Genomic DNA, 16,482 nt, shown 5'->3' with positions numbered 1-16,482 from the left:
GGTGTACTGATCCATAGTGGCTTGAGAACACTGACCTTGGAGATAGTTATTTCCACAATCACACTTGGGTTTTGTGTTGGAGAGAGGGAAGTAGTTCCTTCCAGAAGACAGCCACGAGCTATAATACATGTACTGGGCAATTGGTAAAGTTCTAGGAATTAGTTATTCATGAATATGAATGAGTTACCTCATGATTCTCATTAGGTTCCCTAGTATAAAAAAAAAACCCACAACTTGTAAAGCTTTTCTAAATACAATGTAATTTAATTTCTTTATATTATGAAAAGTGGAAGAGTAGTGTGTTACTGTTTAGTTACGGACTTAATGGTAAAGCATATGCATGATATGATTGAATTTTCAAAGGCAGCCTCAAACTATCAAATCAAAGAATTATATGATTGATTTTGCATAAGTATTCTTCGAACATTCTTTAGACTAGCTTGATATGGTAGTTCTTCTTGTTAGGAGTACGGATTTAACTGAAGTTTTATTTTTATTTTTTTTAAAGCTCTTCAGTTGGGCACAAGAGTCTCCTCCTGATCCGAGGAAGCCCCTGGACACATACTATGACACTGACACTGGAGAGCTAATGCTGTATCAGTTGAAAAAACCTGAAAATCTAACAGCTGATGACTTCACTAATCTCCAAACACTTCCTGTCATCCAAACCCCTGACATGCAGAGAGGTTTAGATTACTTTAGACCATGGCTAGATACTAATAATAAGCAGCCATTTCTTCTTGTGGGTCCTGAAGGATGCGGAAAGGGGTAAAAAATAGTTCCTATTTTAAGTAAAATATACTTCTAGTTGTTTGACAGAATTTGTAATATTTTTTATAATAATGCTTTTGTCATACGACTTTCTGATAGAATATGACTTGTTTAGGTCACTAATTAAGCAAACCTTCTGTGGTGACTAATAGGTAAATTCTTATGAAGTTCTACAGGGACAGTTCAGACTGTCACTATGCATCTAAGACATCTGAATGCAGCTTTTAGATATGAAACAGGATCTTCGGAAAACCTACTGTCATGGAGCAACAGCTTAGAGAGGTCCACAGGAGATCCAGTCTCATTTCAAGAGGCTCTTGATGCCTTGTCGAGGCAGCTGAATTTAGTGCATTCTCTTGCCTTTATTAGATCCCTAATTTAGGTGGTTTGGATTGCTATAATCAAGGTATTTAGATTAGCTGTTTGTTTTGTGTAGCTGTATACACTACGCTTTCACTGAATTTTGTGAATGGAAAATGTTACAGTTTTAAAGGCAAGAACGTTGAATTCAGCAAACCTCATATTCCACCTTTTCCATTAATACAGGATGTAGCATATACGTTTCAGTTCAAAAATGATAAAGTATCTTTGGATACGCAGGATTTTAATTTATTTATGCCTATAGGTATGTTCATGTTTGCTTTTCTAGGATGTTGCTTCACTATGCATTTTCTCAGCTCCGCTCCACTCAGATTGCTACCATTCACTGCAGTGCACAGACTACTTCTCAACATCTTCTGCAAAAATTGAGTCAAACTTGCATTGTAATCAGTACAAACACTGGACGAGTGTACAGACCAAAGGACTGTGAAAGACTTGTTTTGTACTTAAAAGATATTAATCTACCCAAACCTGATAAGTGGGGAACAAGCACTCTCGTGGCATTTCTGCAGCAGGTGAACACTTATGTCTATTTTTTATAGAGACTCAAGTATAGTGGATATAATTTAGTGTATGTAGTAAATACCTACATCAATTAATCTCAGAGTTGAAATCCTGCATCTTTGTTGGCATTGGTCTTGTTTGTGCTTTAATAGACTACATAGGTGTCAGCCAGAAATAAGATACCATTTTTATTTGGCTGATATTTATAAATAAAGACAGTGCCCATCTCAGTGAGTTACAATGCAGTAGACATATGAATGAGAAGAAAATCGCCAGGATTAAGTCAACATGGACTCACCAGGGCCAAGTCATGCTTGATGAGGCGAGGAATATAGTCTACCTCGACTTCCCTAAGACCATTGATGCTGACTCCCAAAAGATCCTCACAAGAAAAGCTGTTGATGCAGGCTGAATAAGCAGATAGTGAGGTGGGTTGAAAGCTGGCTTAAGAGCCAAGCCTGGACGATGATCATCAATCGTACAGAGTCTACTTGGAAGCCAGTATCTGTTTGACATCTTCATTAATAATCTGGACTATGCAGTCCTGCAAGTCTGCAGCTGACACAAAATTGTGAGGAGTAAGACACCTCAGACAATTAAGAAAGCAGAAATAATGGTATACTTCTTACTATTTTATTGTATTTTTTTCCTTAAGATACCCTGTTGACTTTCTTTTAATGAAATATTTATTTAATTATTAAAGGTTCTTACATATCAAGGATTTTATGACGAGAATCTGGAATGGGTTGGTTTAGAAAACATCCAAATTGTGGCTTCCATGTCAGCTGGAGGAACATTAGGAAGACACAAACTTACCTCGAGATTTACTTCTATTGTTCGTCTCTGTGCAATTGAGTAAGTATATGTAAATTAGTCTAACTCTCAGAACTCAGATTCAGCCTCTCTTTATAAGGACCCCTTGTCAATTAAGTCCTGACAAAGATGTGGCTGTTGTCATCTTTCATGTTTTCTGACAGTTTGGGATTGTCAAATTTGGTGCTGTTTGGTGCCTTCTGGCACCAGAGGCCAGCTTAGAGGAATCTGTAGCTGCTTGTTGATAGTGAAGCCTCTGAAATATGTTGCTTGTTGGATAATTTTGTGTTCAGTAAAATGCTTTCTGCAACTTTATGTTAAGACGATGTTTGGTTAAAAATTTAGAGGAATTGAAGTTTATTTGTTTGGTTTTAAGTTAGCACATATCAATAGGGATGTATTTAACAAATGGATGTATTTAGAAAATTTCTGAGAGTGGCCTATTCAATAAAATGATAATTTTATTTAGCTGCTGGATGAAATGCTATTCATTGAAATTTCTCAGTAATTGTGTATATAAGTTTAACTCAGTTTTAATTAAATTTAAAAAGTCCATAATTATTAGTTTTTTTCACTTTTTAGCTATCCAGAAAGAGAACAACTGCAAACTATTTATAGTGCCTACTTGGAACCTGTACTACAGAAAAACCTAAAGAATCACCCTGTTTGGGGTTCTTTACCAAAAATACATCAGCTAGCAGGATCTATGGTTCAAGTATATGAACAGGTATGGAAACCCTTTTCCTTTCTTCAAGGTGGAGAATTCAAAAAGGCTTCTGATATTAACAAGTGAGTAAAAAAGTTTATCAGCATTAAAATCCGAGTTTATATCTTTTTAATAATGTTGATATCAATTTTGGAGCTTCTTATTTGCAGAGAATCCTAAATATTAGGAGCAAGCTGAGTAGGCAGTAAGTGCTCTTGCTCTCCCAGAGATTTATTTTAGGATTTTGACATGCATCTTAACACTTGTGTACTTTCAGTTCTTATTTTATAAAATATGCATAATAGTGTTTTCCTACTTAATGGATGAGGAGACAGTGCAACGATTGTTGTGTGCTCAGCCTTGTTATGGATGCTGTTATGATTAGCGGAGGAGATAGGAGGGTGGAGTCCTTTACAACCATCAAAGACTACATATTAAAATTGTACACTGTTAAAAATATGTGTTTAGACACACAAATTCATTTTAGCCTCGTGAAATTTTGTGGACTTCTATCGAGCAAAACACTTAAATTCTTGCTTTTCTTAATCAGTATATAGCCTTACTGGGGTAGGTAGTATGGGGATGTGGGTGCTTGCTGTAGAATGTATGAATGTCCCCATCCAGGCAGAACCATGATACAAAACTGATTTTTATGACTGGAATGTGGGTTTAGTCACTGGCTGGCATGCACCCATTAGCAGGAGTTTCATATGACATTATCAATTTATTCTAAGAAAACTTAGTTTAAATCTCACTATACTGCGATCATCTAACTGATGAAAGCACTTATTCTTTGAAATAAAGATGTAGTTGTAAATTCAAATATCCTCTCTGGGAGAAGAGTAAATATGAAGTATTTTGTAGTGAGAAAGCATTACTTATTTAGGTAGGTTTTAGTGAGAAAATCTTAATAATTTAGGTAGGTTTTTATTACGTTTCAGTATTTCCTTTGCATTTCATATTTGATACTATTTTAAAAATTATGTATTTTGTCTGCTTATACTGTGGTATCAGTCATAGGTGAGATGTGAAGATGTTTCCATCAAAAATGGTACAGAAAAAATGTTTTGAGAAAATATTTTGTAGTCAGAAAACAAGATTTAAACAAGGAGTGCATTTATAAAATATCTAAATGTACAACCAACTACAAAACCAGTTTATCTGGTACCTTAGAAAAAATGCTTTACATTTTACAATATCACTTCTTTCCTTTCCTTAACTCCCATTTTTAGGTACGAGCAAAGTTCACGGTTGATGATCACAGTCATTACCTTTTTACACCATGTATTCTTACTCAGTGGGTTCTTGGTTTATTCAGATACAATTTAGAAGGTGGTAAGTCACTTGGTTTTCATTAATAAAGCAGTTCTAGAATGGCCTAGATGATTATTGGTGTCAGTCTTACCGTTGACTCCACATGTAACTAGTTGATCTTTCTAAACTCTGAACTGTCTATAACTCAACAGAGGGAAAAAATGCCTGAGAGTTCATTCCATAACATAAGAGTAAACAAGTTTTAAAAAGTCCAGTGATATTTTAAAATATGTGTGGGTGCTATTTATGGTTTAAGGGAAGTTAGTGGGTTGGGACTCCATCCTCTGCTATGGGAACTTGAACTGTGCCCCGTACTCCCTACTATTTTGTTTTGTGGTTTTCTGTGGTTTGGGTTGGGGTTTTTTTTTTTTGAGCATATGTGTTGTTTTCTGAATTACCAGAGCCTTGCCTCTCATGCTTGTCCTTCTATACCTGGTGGTGTAACCCTGGTTTGTACACATACTGCACAGGCTGCTTTCTAGTCTTGTTTTTGTCCCTGAAATTGGTATCATTACTAGATCGCGAGCTATTACTCATTATGTTTTAGCTCTTGGATTGATTAAAAGGTTGCATAGAGGGCTGCTTAAAGAGGATAAAAGCGATAAGAATGTTGTGCTCCCATTCCACTTATTTTCTGGGGTCATGAGATGGTAAATACAGCTTGAATGGTGTCAGAAAAGCTGCACTGACTGTCAATGAATGAGTAATCTCAGCCCATTTAAGGACTTCTTAGTTGTATCTAATGTCGACATATGCATGTGCTTTTCCAGTAATGAACAGCATGGCTTGTCATTTACTTATCTTCCTTTTTACTTTTGTGAAGAATATTTAAGATTTGGAGTCTATAGTGGCATTTTCTAATATAGACTGATTTGGGTATTTATTCTTATTTTAGTGTTTGCTATTGGTCTTTGTCTTCCCATTTAAAAATGTCTTCTGGATGTTCTTGATTTCATTGCTTGGAATTTTGACTTTTAATTTTAACTTTGTGTGCAACACCTCATTCATTTTTGTTAGAAGCTGACACTTGTTTTAATAGAGAGAACCTGTTTGAATAGAATATATATAATTTTACCTTGTAAATGATCTGTAAAGATATTATTAAAAAGCACTTCATAATGTTTACTTTTTCTCTTATTTCTTCCTTACTGATGCTCTCCTGCTGGTATGTAATTTCTCTTGCTAATTTTCAATTTAATATTTTGAAATGGAAATTTGAACATTTATTAAAAACATATAAAATTAATTCTCTCCTTAAATTTTGTAGGTTCATTGGTACAAACTGCAGACTTTGTATTGGAAGTTCTTGCTTATGAAGCACATCGCTTGTTCCGTGACAGAATTGTTGGCAAGAAAGAACTTCATGTATTTGACAACATTTTAATCAAAGTATTTCAAGGTGATTGGGGCTCAGATGTTCTGGACAATATGGCAGGTAAGCCCTTTGAAGCATAGCACAAACTTGAAATATTTGTTCAGGAACTGCCTAATCAAGTGAGATAGCATATGAGTTGAACACCTAAAGTTTCAAATGTTTCCTTTATTTTCACAGATACCTTTTATGTAACTTGGGGAGCTTCTCAAGATACATTCATCACACCAGGACAGGCACTACCACCGCATGGGAGGACACTTGGCAGACTAAACTCAACAGACCTGAAAGATGTTATTCAAAAAGTGAGACATGATTAAAGAACATACATAGCAAGGGTTCACAGCAATGATTCTAGACACTTTTTGCAGGAAGTAACATGCAAGCACCAGGTTTATGGCAGGGTCTGCTTCTTGTCAAAGAATCATCTTTTGCATTTGGTGAAGTGAGGGAAGTTTTGTCATGCTATGTGGCAGGCAGTAGGAAGTATCACGTAGCAAGGTTACTTTAATGAAAAGGCATCAGTTGCATTTGCTGCTGATGTACAACAGTTTGATGAACTAACATTTCGAGAAACATTTAGGATCAGTCTATATTTGTGTATGGTTCAAGTATCTAAGTGTTTTATTAAATGATTACTTTTTGAATTTGTAATTTGGTAACATAATTTTTTTTTTAAGAAATGCAAATGGACTTTTTGGAGATTTGGCGTGCTTTTAAGCAGGAAAGTACAAAGAGTGAGCTTGATGAGGAATGCAAACAATTTAACTCTTCTAGGCTATCTGATTTTTAGGATGAGAGCTTTGAGATTGTCACCATTAGTCATAGTGTTTGATGGAGTGCTCTTGCAGATGAGAATCCATTCCCTCTCCTTAATTTCCAAATTGTGACCAATAGACCGTATGGGAAAAGATGAAATGCAATAACCTCTGTAAGCAGGCAGTTTGTTGGTGTTGGTTTTTTTTTTCTGATTGCACATTTACATTGGGCTTCAAAAATGAGGTTTCATTAAGTATAACACGGTCAGAATTTCATCTTAGTATCCGTTTTCCTGTGTGTTTTACTAGGAACTTCCATAACCTGCAATTATGCAGCAATTAGGTGTTTAAAACACTGTTCTAAGTTATTAATTAATGAATCTATAGTCAGAGGCACAGATCTGATTTTGTTCTGGTCCATTATTCAATTTTAATTAGTTCAATGGTAGATTCCGATTTCAATATATCAAAGACTTCCAGGATGTTCTGGTGCTGGGTGTAGTGTGATATGTTCATTATTGATATATTCATTACTCATAAAGGGTATACAAGGTAGCTAAATTCTGTCACAAGAATAATTTGTTCAAAATGAATACCAATGTAGTCTCTTAAGTTTTTAAGCCCTTCTTCCCTAGATGTTTAAATGTTGGATGTTTTAATATCTCACTGCTTTTATTTATTATTAGTGATCCGATTCTTTTTTCTCTCTTTTTTAAAATAGGGTATCATTCATTATGGACGGGACAAAAAAGAGATCGATATTTTACTGTTCCATGAAGTCCTCAGTTACATGTCCAAAGTGGACAGGGTGCTAAGTTTCCCTGGAGGATCACTTCTTTTGGCAGGACGGAGTGGTGTAGGTCGTCGGACAGTTACCTCTTTAGTTAGTCATATGCATGGAGCTGTTCTGATTACTCCCAAAATTTCCAGAGGTTATGAGCTGAAGCAGTTCAAAAGCGATCTTAAACATGTAAGTTGCTCAGTTTCTTCCATTTTGTAATGTTGTAGGTGTATATTAAAGAAAAAAAAAAAGAATACAGGAATTTTGAAGGACATGAAAGTATTGTGTGAAGAGATATTTTAAGAGAAGCAAAATAGCAACAAGTAAATGAAACAAGTAGATTTCAATGTCTATATGCATATACTGCTCTTTATAGTAACTAACTGAAACTCCACTTCTTGGAATACCAGAGCTCTTTTTGAGTGTAATAGAACTTGTAAAATGAAGTTTATGTGAGTATTTGAAATACTTTTTCATGAATATATTTCTATATTGGTATATACTTTTATTTTCTGTCTCTGCTATGATCTGCCAGTTAATAGTAGTTGAATCAAATAAAATTCTAGTCATTGATGGAAGTGTACATATTATTTAAAACCAGATGCAAACCTTGAATCAAGAGTTTCTCATTACCTTCAGCAATGCTAAAGAAAATTCTAGAACTGTGCCCACACAAAAGGGTGATACAGTTCTATCATTGAACCGTATATATAAATATACTCTATGAAAGAGTCTCTTTTAGTTATTTTTTCATTACTAAGGTGTATATCTAGGTAGAATATTCTTTATATTTGATATCTCATATAACTGTACCACCTAGAAATCTTTTGTAAATACATGTTAGAGTAGATGCTGTGGAGAAAATAGCTATGTAATACGTAGTGAAGGAAAGATTATGATCCTTGTCAGTCCCTTCCAGCTCAGGATATTGTATAATTATCATCCTCTTATGAACAATACATATATTCCATATGCTGAGATTTAAATGTTTTTCCTGCTTCTAGGTGATGGAGCTTGCAGGCATTGAAGCACAGCAGGTGGTATTGCTGCTCGAAGACTATCAGTTTGTTCATCCCACATTCCTGGAGATGGTCAACAGTTTACTGTCCTCAGGTGAGTCAAGTCCAAAGAAATTATGGTGCTACTTCTACCACACAGAGTTAGCTCAACAAAGCAGAGTTAGATGATGTTTTCTAACTTTATGTCTCTATCAGAAGGTTTAGTTAGCTTTCTGTGCTGTTTTAGCTAGAGTGTTTGTACATCAGCATCTGACTCATAATTCACTTAGCTATCTTGTAACCTACCCTGTAGTACAGGTGCTTTCAGTTCCTCTAACCCATTCCAAAGAACTTCTTTGTAACAGTGTAACAGCAAAATGAGAGTGCATTCTATTCTATACCTTCTCTTTTAGAATAAAATTCAAAATTGAGGGGTTTCCAGTGCTTTACTAGATTGTATGGAATGGGTCCTTACTTAAATGGGCACCAGCCAAGCTCACTTTTCTGGAAGTAATGAGGTGATAAGTAACAATAACCAGAGTGACTTTATGTTTTTGTCAAGCTTTGTTCCTGGATCAGAGAGAGGATCATTGAACGACTGAGTATATAACTGGCTCCATGGTTTTTTTGGAGCTGCAGTAGTTTAAGAGGTGATTGATAAGAGCACCAGGCTTTCCTGCCTCTCCGGTGCAATCCCAAATCTACTTACAGTATCAGGTTTTTATCATCCAGTGTTAAATGTTTACATCTGAGGAGCTGAATGACTACTCACTTTCATGTTTCTGTATCCTGGTGTATGACAAAGTCTGGTTTGATTTGTTTTGTATGTAGTATTGGGTCACTGCCTTTGGGGAGATTTGAATGAGCTTTTTTCAAACACATTTCAGCAATATGCACTAAGTAGACTGTTAAGTAGAATCACTATAATTTGGTTTTCTGTTTTTGTGATATCATGAAAAGAATGATTAAGTACATGGGATGATACTCATGAGAGCGTAGAGGCGGATACTACCATATTAGAATTGTTTATACAGAGGATTCAAAGGAAGCCTTCAAAGAAATTTGAAGAATTATAGTGTATTTTATCTGACTTGAATTCATTCTTGAAACAGGAGAAGTTCCTGGGCTATATAAAACAGAAGAATTAGAACCATTGCTATCACCTCTGAAGGATCAAGCTTCGCAAGATGGATTTACAGGACCAATTTTCAATTATTTCACATACCGTATGTCAGCAGAATTATGACTTATAATTTATTACAAAGTTTAAAATGTGTTATAATAATGGACAGATAGTTTCTAATATAGTCCTTCTGTGTGCAGATTTAATTTTTAGTTAGTTATTAAATACGAGACAGGGATAATGATATTTGTGATATTTGAGGGTGCAGAATCCTCACCTTAAAATTTATTTTTCTATCTGATATTTTGTATTCATGAATTTTCAACAAATATTATGAAATCTGGTGTTGAAAGTAATTAGAAGGAAGAAAGCTTTTGTTCCCTTTATTTTCTGGTTTGTATAGCTTATATATATATATATCTAGTAACACTGATTTCATCTATTTGTCAATTATACTGAGAAATCACTTTGAATTCTGACTATTCATGAGGAAGTTTAGAGATAGGTTTCTTAATTATTTGTGTTTGTTCCTTGGTCCAACAAGAAGGTCGAATAGTTTACAAATAAATCAAAGAATATGACTGAAAGAATATAGTCATAGTACCAGGCCATGGAACTGCTCCTAATTGGTTTTATTGGTTACTTGAACTGGAATGAGAATTAGTGGTATCTATTTAAAAACTGTCAGCTCTTCAGAATTAAAAAATACACTGTAGTATATATAACGAGAATTCATGATACTAAATAAGGTTCTATTTATAAAGATTCCTATCCTAGTGTGATTGGATGTTACAGGCTCTTTTTTTCCAGAAATTACCTTGTGATAAGTATTTGTAAAGAAGTAAAATATGTTGTATTTCCAATAAATCTACCATCATGTAGTCAGATTGTTATGTACTAAAAATTTAATATGTTGCATTTTCTTAGGGATCCAACAAAATCTGCATATTGTCTTGATCATGGATTCTACCAATTTAAATTTCACAATAAACTGTGAAAGTAATCCAGCACTTTATAAGAAATGTCAAGTTTTGTGGATGGAAGCCTGGTCAGAAGACAGTATGAAAAAGGTAATTTGCATTAATTGTGACTTCTTTAAATTAGTATCTGTAAATATAAGTGAGCTCTGGTGAATAAGGTCAAGATATTTAAAGTTGTAAAGCAATAATTATCGCTGTACTTATTGAATCCATTTGTACACTCTTACAAAGAGTGTACAAATGAGAGAGTACAAATTGTACAGACAATTCTGCGGGACAGTTAAGTATTATTAGTGGTGTTATTTTACCAGTAACATTAGGTTTTGTCCTCTCTGTGGCCTGGCTTGAACAACATGCTGACTGTTATGACTCTGATCAAACACAGCATTTAAGAACAAAATACAAACAGGCTACAAGCAAAATACTAAAGCCAATTGTACTGGATTTGTGTGGCAAGGTTTTGCGGGGTGGGGAGGGGCCTGCAGGGGTGACTTCTCTGAGAGGCTGCCAGAAGCTTCCCCCGTGTCAGGTGGAGTCTTGAGAGAATAAGAAGTTATCAATGACATGGAAAGGCAGAATTTATTGTTCTGATTCTATAAATATTCTGTAGGTTCCTTATTCTGAGTAAGTCTATCATTTTCAGTCTTTATAAAAGAGAAGCTAGATTGATTTGTGGGGTTTTTTAAAATTTTTAACTCAAATTATCATTATTTGAAATTTTCATGCAAAAAATTATGTGGTTTTTTTAGATACCTGAAATGCTTCTGAATAATTCAGATGAACAAGAAAAGACTGGAAAAACACATAAGGAAGTTAAGAAAAAACATTCAGGTAATATTTAGGTAGACTTACTAGTTATTATTCTTGTTATTAAAAACTTGATTCTCTGTTGAGCATAGATAATAACATAGATACTTTGAGTATGTGTTTACATAGGCTTTGGTGTTGTTGACGTGGCAGGCATTTGGCACAAGGGAGTATTAGTCTGGAACATACATCCTGGCTGATCAAATGCAGTTTCTTTTGTCACAGGAGTCACTCTTTATATTCCATTTCATAAACTGATTTAGCTTATCTTGTTTTAGTCTGTATCTTCTTTCTATGTGGATATTATTTCACAACCTGAAAATTTGATATTTTGAGAATTTTTCGGTTTGTATATTTCATCATTCTTCTCGTAGATCCGCTCATTTTACTTTAATAACATCAAAAGCTACTTTCTTGTAAGTAATGCCCTTTTTTCGGAATTATTTGTTTTTATAACAAGACTTCAAATTTGATCATGTTATAAATAAGGTCTCAAACATAATCTAAGAGATCAGTGCCAGCACTCACTTGGAGAGTACTACTTTCAGCCACTTTCTGTTAAAGTAGCCCTTAGGGGTCATGGAACCAAGAGAATATAAGATGGTAAATTATTCACTTGGAGTTTCTTGTTTTTTATATTGCTTTTTAATAGGCATTTCAGCCAATCAGAATAATGGCCAAGCATAGTATTTAGTGTTCACATTACCATCCCTCTTTATCCTAGATCATCATACTTAATCTAGGCCAAAGTATTTATTAGAGGCATTCATTATGTGTAGATATGCTTTAGCAATTTTTTTCTTTTGTAGGGTAATGCAGTTTATTTTACAGTATTTTTGGGCTTCTTTTGGGAAACTGTTCAACAAACTAAATGTCAAGAAAACCTTTTTGTTTGCCTGTCATCAGAGATAAGGGAGAAGACAAAAACACATGGGCTTTATTTCTAAAAAAGTCCAAGTATTTTAAAATTCAGTTTTGGTGGAAGTAGTTTCTTATATGATTAGCCCTCAGTAATCTGCAATTAATTTTCCTGTCTTTTCCAAACATCAAGTCATTTCAGTGTATTTCTTTTTGAAGAACAAGCATTTGAAATGTACTTATATGTTGTTTCCCTTAGAGTATTTTAAAAAAGTATAGTCTTTGTAATATTTTGAGTGCCCTTAATTCATATCTGAAAAAGCAAGCACATTCGGTTGCACTTTCTTAGTTATTTTAATGTGAGATAAAATTCAGTATAATTTTATCTATATAACAAATGATGCTGTACAGGTGATTCTGATTTTCTGAAGTCATTTTTGGCAATCCATGAATCATGTAAAATATACGGAGCAACGCCTAGCAGGTATATGACATTCCTTCATGTATACAGTACCATCAATAACAGTAAAAGAAGAGAGCTAATAAAAAGGCAGAACCACTTGCAGGTATGTATTTAAAACACTTAAAACACTATTTGGTGTCTTTCCATTCACACCTACTTCTTTCCCTCCTGTATATTTTGGAAAGATCTGTATGGTCTTTTGGGCAACTTTTATCTTTACCTGTCTCCCATCTCTTTCACCTCCTCAGTGACCCTTGTGCTGTTCAGAACCACACTTACAAATCCATATTTTTTCTTTAAACACTTGTAGAAAAAAAATTACTTCCTTACCTTATATTCTACTTTGTTTCTATTCTGCCTGCCAATATTTTCCCATCACTGTATTATGCAATTTAATGAGACTTACATTTGTAAGAATAGAAATTGTTTTTTGGTTTATTTAAAAGGAAACTGGGGCTTGTTTGTGAGAAGCACTAATTTACTCGTTAAATGCTCTGGTTAAATAAAGGTAATAATTCACATGAAAATTAGAGATGTGTATCCTAAATTAAAACATCTTCCAGGAATTTTTTTTCAAATATATATTGAAATATTGCTATTATATAATTACCATAAATAATGTAAAAAGTGTGAATAAAGAAAATAGTTAATCTTAAGCATAATTGAGACTTTATTTTATATATATATATCTTCTTTAGAGAGTGTACAAATATGGAAAAATCAGATAATCTATTTTGTTTAATTCTGTTTCATTTTTATAGATTTGCTTTTAGGGGAGACATAGTTACATTAAGTTAATATCAGTTAACTGAAATGGAGTTGAATTATTGGGAAAAAGTTTATGTACTAGTTGTTGTTTCATTAAAAGTTTATTATTTTGAGAAATTTTTTATCTTCTTGATGTAGCAATAGGTCTTAGAGTGACACATCTAGAAGTGCCAGATCTCATTTTTAGGTTAAAAAATATCAAGGGAATGTAAAAATCAATTAAAAAAAGGAGAAAATCAAATCAGTCTACATTACTCTTAGTTTGTCCGTACTAGTAGCAAACTTCCATGTAAATTCACTTAAAATTCATTGGTAAATATGTGTTTCCTATAAACTTTTATAGGCAGGTGTTTCAAAGCTGAATGAAGCTAAAGCCCTGGTAGATGAACTGAACAGGAAGGCTGAAGAACAAAGCATTTTACTAAAAACAAAGCAGGATGAAGCTGATGCTGCTCTTCAAGAAATTACAGTATCTATGCAGGTGGTGTATACAGTAACATCAAAAGTGGGAAAAAAAGAAGAAAAAAAACTATGTTTTTCTGCCTTTGGTCTCTGTAACTACCTATGTTTTGTATTCTTTTCAACTGTTACAAAACCTTATGCATTTAATAAGAATTTGCCTAAGGGAAGACATTAGCCCTGAGGCTTGAATAAAGTTGCAACAGGACAGACAATTATGTAATTAAAATCGGGTTTGAACTGGTTGAGTAGGAAAAGATCAGTGCAAGTTTTTTACCTGAGCAGCGTTCACTGTTGCATTTTGGTCTGTCTAAAAGTTTTCCTAGAACTTCGCAAATCCAAATGATCGGTTTTATATTTAGCAAAGACAGGAACTTTCAACCAAATAATTACAAGTAGCACTATTTTAAGAAACAAATACCAGGAATTAAATTTGTGGACTACTAGAAAGTATCTATTTCATGAGGTCTGGTTCTCAGAAGTTAACCTCAGAAAAGGTTAAATAATACTTGTATGTTCATGACTCTTTGAATTTTTATTCTTCAGCTCAGAGGTAGACTTTTTGCAAAATTCTATAATTTTCTTTAGTAGTGTTTTCTCAGTCAAGTAAAAGAATTGTTTAGACAATAAGTCTCTACATTGATACTTGGAATTATAAATGTAGGATAAGCTGTAATGAGTCCGCTATCACTGCACGGGTTTGGTTTTTTTTGCTACTGGTTTAGTCTGGTCAGTCTGAAACTTGATGTCAAAGACATTCTCTGTATATAGTAAAGTAAATGCCTGGTCTTTCAAACCATTTGTTTCACAGGGCTGTAAAGGTGCATTACTTCCTATCTTTGTAAGTCTCTTCCTGTTGGCAGTTTTTAGTACTTTTAGGGTCTATCTGCCTGTTGTAAATGAATTTTAATTATGATGATTGGCTTGGTGTGTTGATGATTTCAGTTTTAAACCTGTGTCTGCTGTTGTCCAGTAGAGTTACAGGCATGTGGGTCGCACATACTACACTGTAGGACAAAATCAAAGAATATGCCAAGAGCAATGAAACTTGATGGCCCCACTGACATCAGAAAAATTACAATGGAAATCTGATTATTTAGGTTAGCATAAAGTATGGTTGCCCTCTAACATTTTAATGTCACTTCAGATGATCTAGCTTATGTAACAGAGAGAGCTGTAATACACACAGACTCTTTTAATCTCCTTTCAGAGAAAGGCTTTTGACCTACAACTGAATTTTAAGGTTTTCTTATTCAGAGTGATCATTCAGTACATGTTCATTTGCATGAAATGTCTAATCTAGCTTTATGTAGCTAATGTTTTATGGATTTGAATGTAATCTTCAATAACATGCTGATCTCTAGCTTGGGTTAAGTGCTCAGAGGATTATTATTATTTTAAGATTTTCTCTGCTTTTATGCATCTGTTACCTTCTGCTACAACTTCTACTCAGCTTGACAATTGCTGGTGATGATAATGTGTTATATACTGGAAAAACATAAACTCTGGTCTTTGTTGTCTTGTATCTTTTAGGTGAACTGAGGTTAGAATATTATTATTTTATTTTATGCATTTTATAGATTTATCCTCAATGGATAAAAGGCATGTAATGTCCTTTCTATTGTAGTTTTATATACTAGGTATTAATTGTTGTTAATTGCTGTACTGAAGTGTTTAGGATTCCAGGAGATGGCTAATAGCTACTGTCTGCTAGTAGACACTGGTAGGAACAGTACAAATCCAGGAAAAAAAAAAGTAGACCCAAACAACTTACAGTACACATGTAGGACACAAGACAGTAATCCTTACAGACAAAAGGTACCAAATTACAAATAAAGAAACTGTTCTATGATTAGTAATTCTGGGCTAATAAGCTGTAGTTCCAGCCCAACTGCTGCTTTTATGGTCATGATAGAAAAAGAGAGTTTTAATGGTGTTTTGAAAGAAATTGAAGTAGAAATGGGAGTAGGACAACGACAATGACAGGAAAATAGTAGTTTCAAATATAGTAAGAATGTTACAGAGGCTGTCACACATATGCTTTTAGAGGAAGGCTGACATCATGATGAGGAATGGAAAATCAGAAGCAAGGGGAAAAATTCATAATGAGCCTCAAAAATAGAGGTACAGATCTGGTCTGTGGTAAAGAAAGGGAAGGACACACAGTAAAAGCAAATAATGCTTATTCTTTATAGTTTATTTACCTAGACTGCTTGCCTAATATCAAATAGACTCAGATATTTTATTGTAATTGGTACTGTGCAAATTATTCTAATGAAGACAAAAAGAAATGAGACCCAAAAGAATAAAATCTATGTAAATTTGCAAACTAAAGGTATTCTTTTTTTTAATACAGAATGCTAGTGAACAAAAAGCAGAAATGGAAAAAGTAAAACACCAAATAGCAGAGGAGGCAGCAAAAATAGAAGAAAGAAAAAGAAAGATCGAAGATGAACTAAAAGAAGTTCAAGTAAGAACTGATAAGGAAAAATAACATTTTGCTGTCTGATTTCATCTGACTTACTCATGTCCTGCTATGCAAAATGGTTTTCCAGAATTTATCCCCACAATTCCTAAATTTTGCTCCAAATTATTTTATGTATTTAAACTTCTGTGCATTAGAAAA

At 33.9% G+C, this 16,482-nt stretch overlaps 1 protein-coding gene across 3 annotated transcripts in view; it reads left to right on the top strand.

The window, feature by feature from the left end:
* The window catches only part of DYNC2H1 (dynein cytoplasmic 2 heavy chain 1), a 151,654-nt gene that overhangs the window by 35,832 nt on the left and 99,340 nt on the right, over positions 1 to 16,482 (top strand). For 2 of the 3 annotated variants that reach the window (XM_085064253.1, XM_085064238.1), the window contains exons 42-56: positions 509 to 768; positions 1,421 to 1,667; positions 2,360 to 2,511; positions 3,052 to 3,196; positions 4,408 to 4,510; positions 5,757 to 5,924; positions 6,042 to 6,166; positions 7,341 to 7,589; positions 8,405 to 8,513; positions 9,511 to 9,624; positions 10,449 to 10,591; positions 11,251 to 11,332; positions 12,578 to 12,732; positions 13,741 to 13,878; positions 16,213 to 16,326. In XM_085064253.1, the coding sequence (XP_084920379.1) occupies positions 509 to 768; positions 1,421 to 1,667; positions 2,360 to 2,511; positions 3,052 to 3,196; positions 4,408 to 4,510; positions 5,757 to 5,924; positions 6,042 to 6,166; positions 7,341 to 7,589; positions 8,405 to 8,513; positions 9,511 to 9,624; positions 10,449 to 10,591; positions 11,251 to 11,332; positions 12,578 to 12,732; positions 13,741 to 13,878; positions 16,213 to 16,326 (2,304 nt within the window). The remainder of the gene's footprint in view (positions 1 to 508; positions 769 to 1,420; positions 1,668 to 2,359; positions 2,512 to 3,051; positions 3,197 to 4,407; positions 4,511 to 5,756; positions 5,925 to 6,041; positions 6,167 to 7,340; positions 7,590 to 8,404; positions 8,514 to 9,510; positions 9,625 to 10,448; positions 10,592 to 11,250; positions 11,333 to 12,577; positions 12,733 to 13,740; positions 13,879 to 16,212; positions 16,327 to 16,482) is intronic. The other variant, XM_085064244.1, reaches the window with a different exon arrangement.

The sequence above is a fragment of the Lichenostomus cassidix genome, chromosome 1 (assembly GCF_008360975.1).
Source record: "Lichenostomus cassidix isolate B80296 chromosome 1, HeHo_3.0, whole genome shotgun sequence".
NCBI classification, from domain to species: Eukaryota; Metazoa; Chordata; class Aves; order Passeriformes; family Meliphagidae; genus Lichenostomus; species Lichenostomus cassidix.
The sequence above is the reverse complement of the archived record's forward strand: the minus strand, read 5'-3'. Positions and strand labels throughout refer to the sequence as shown.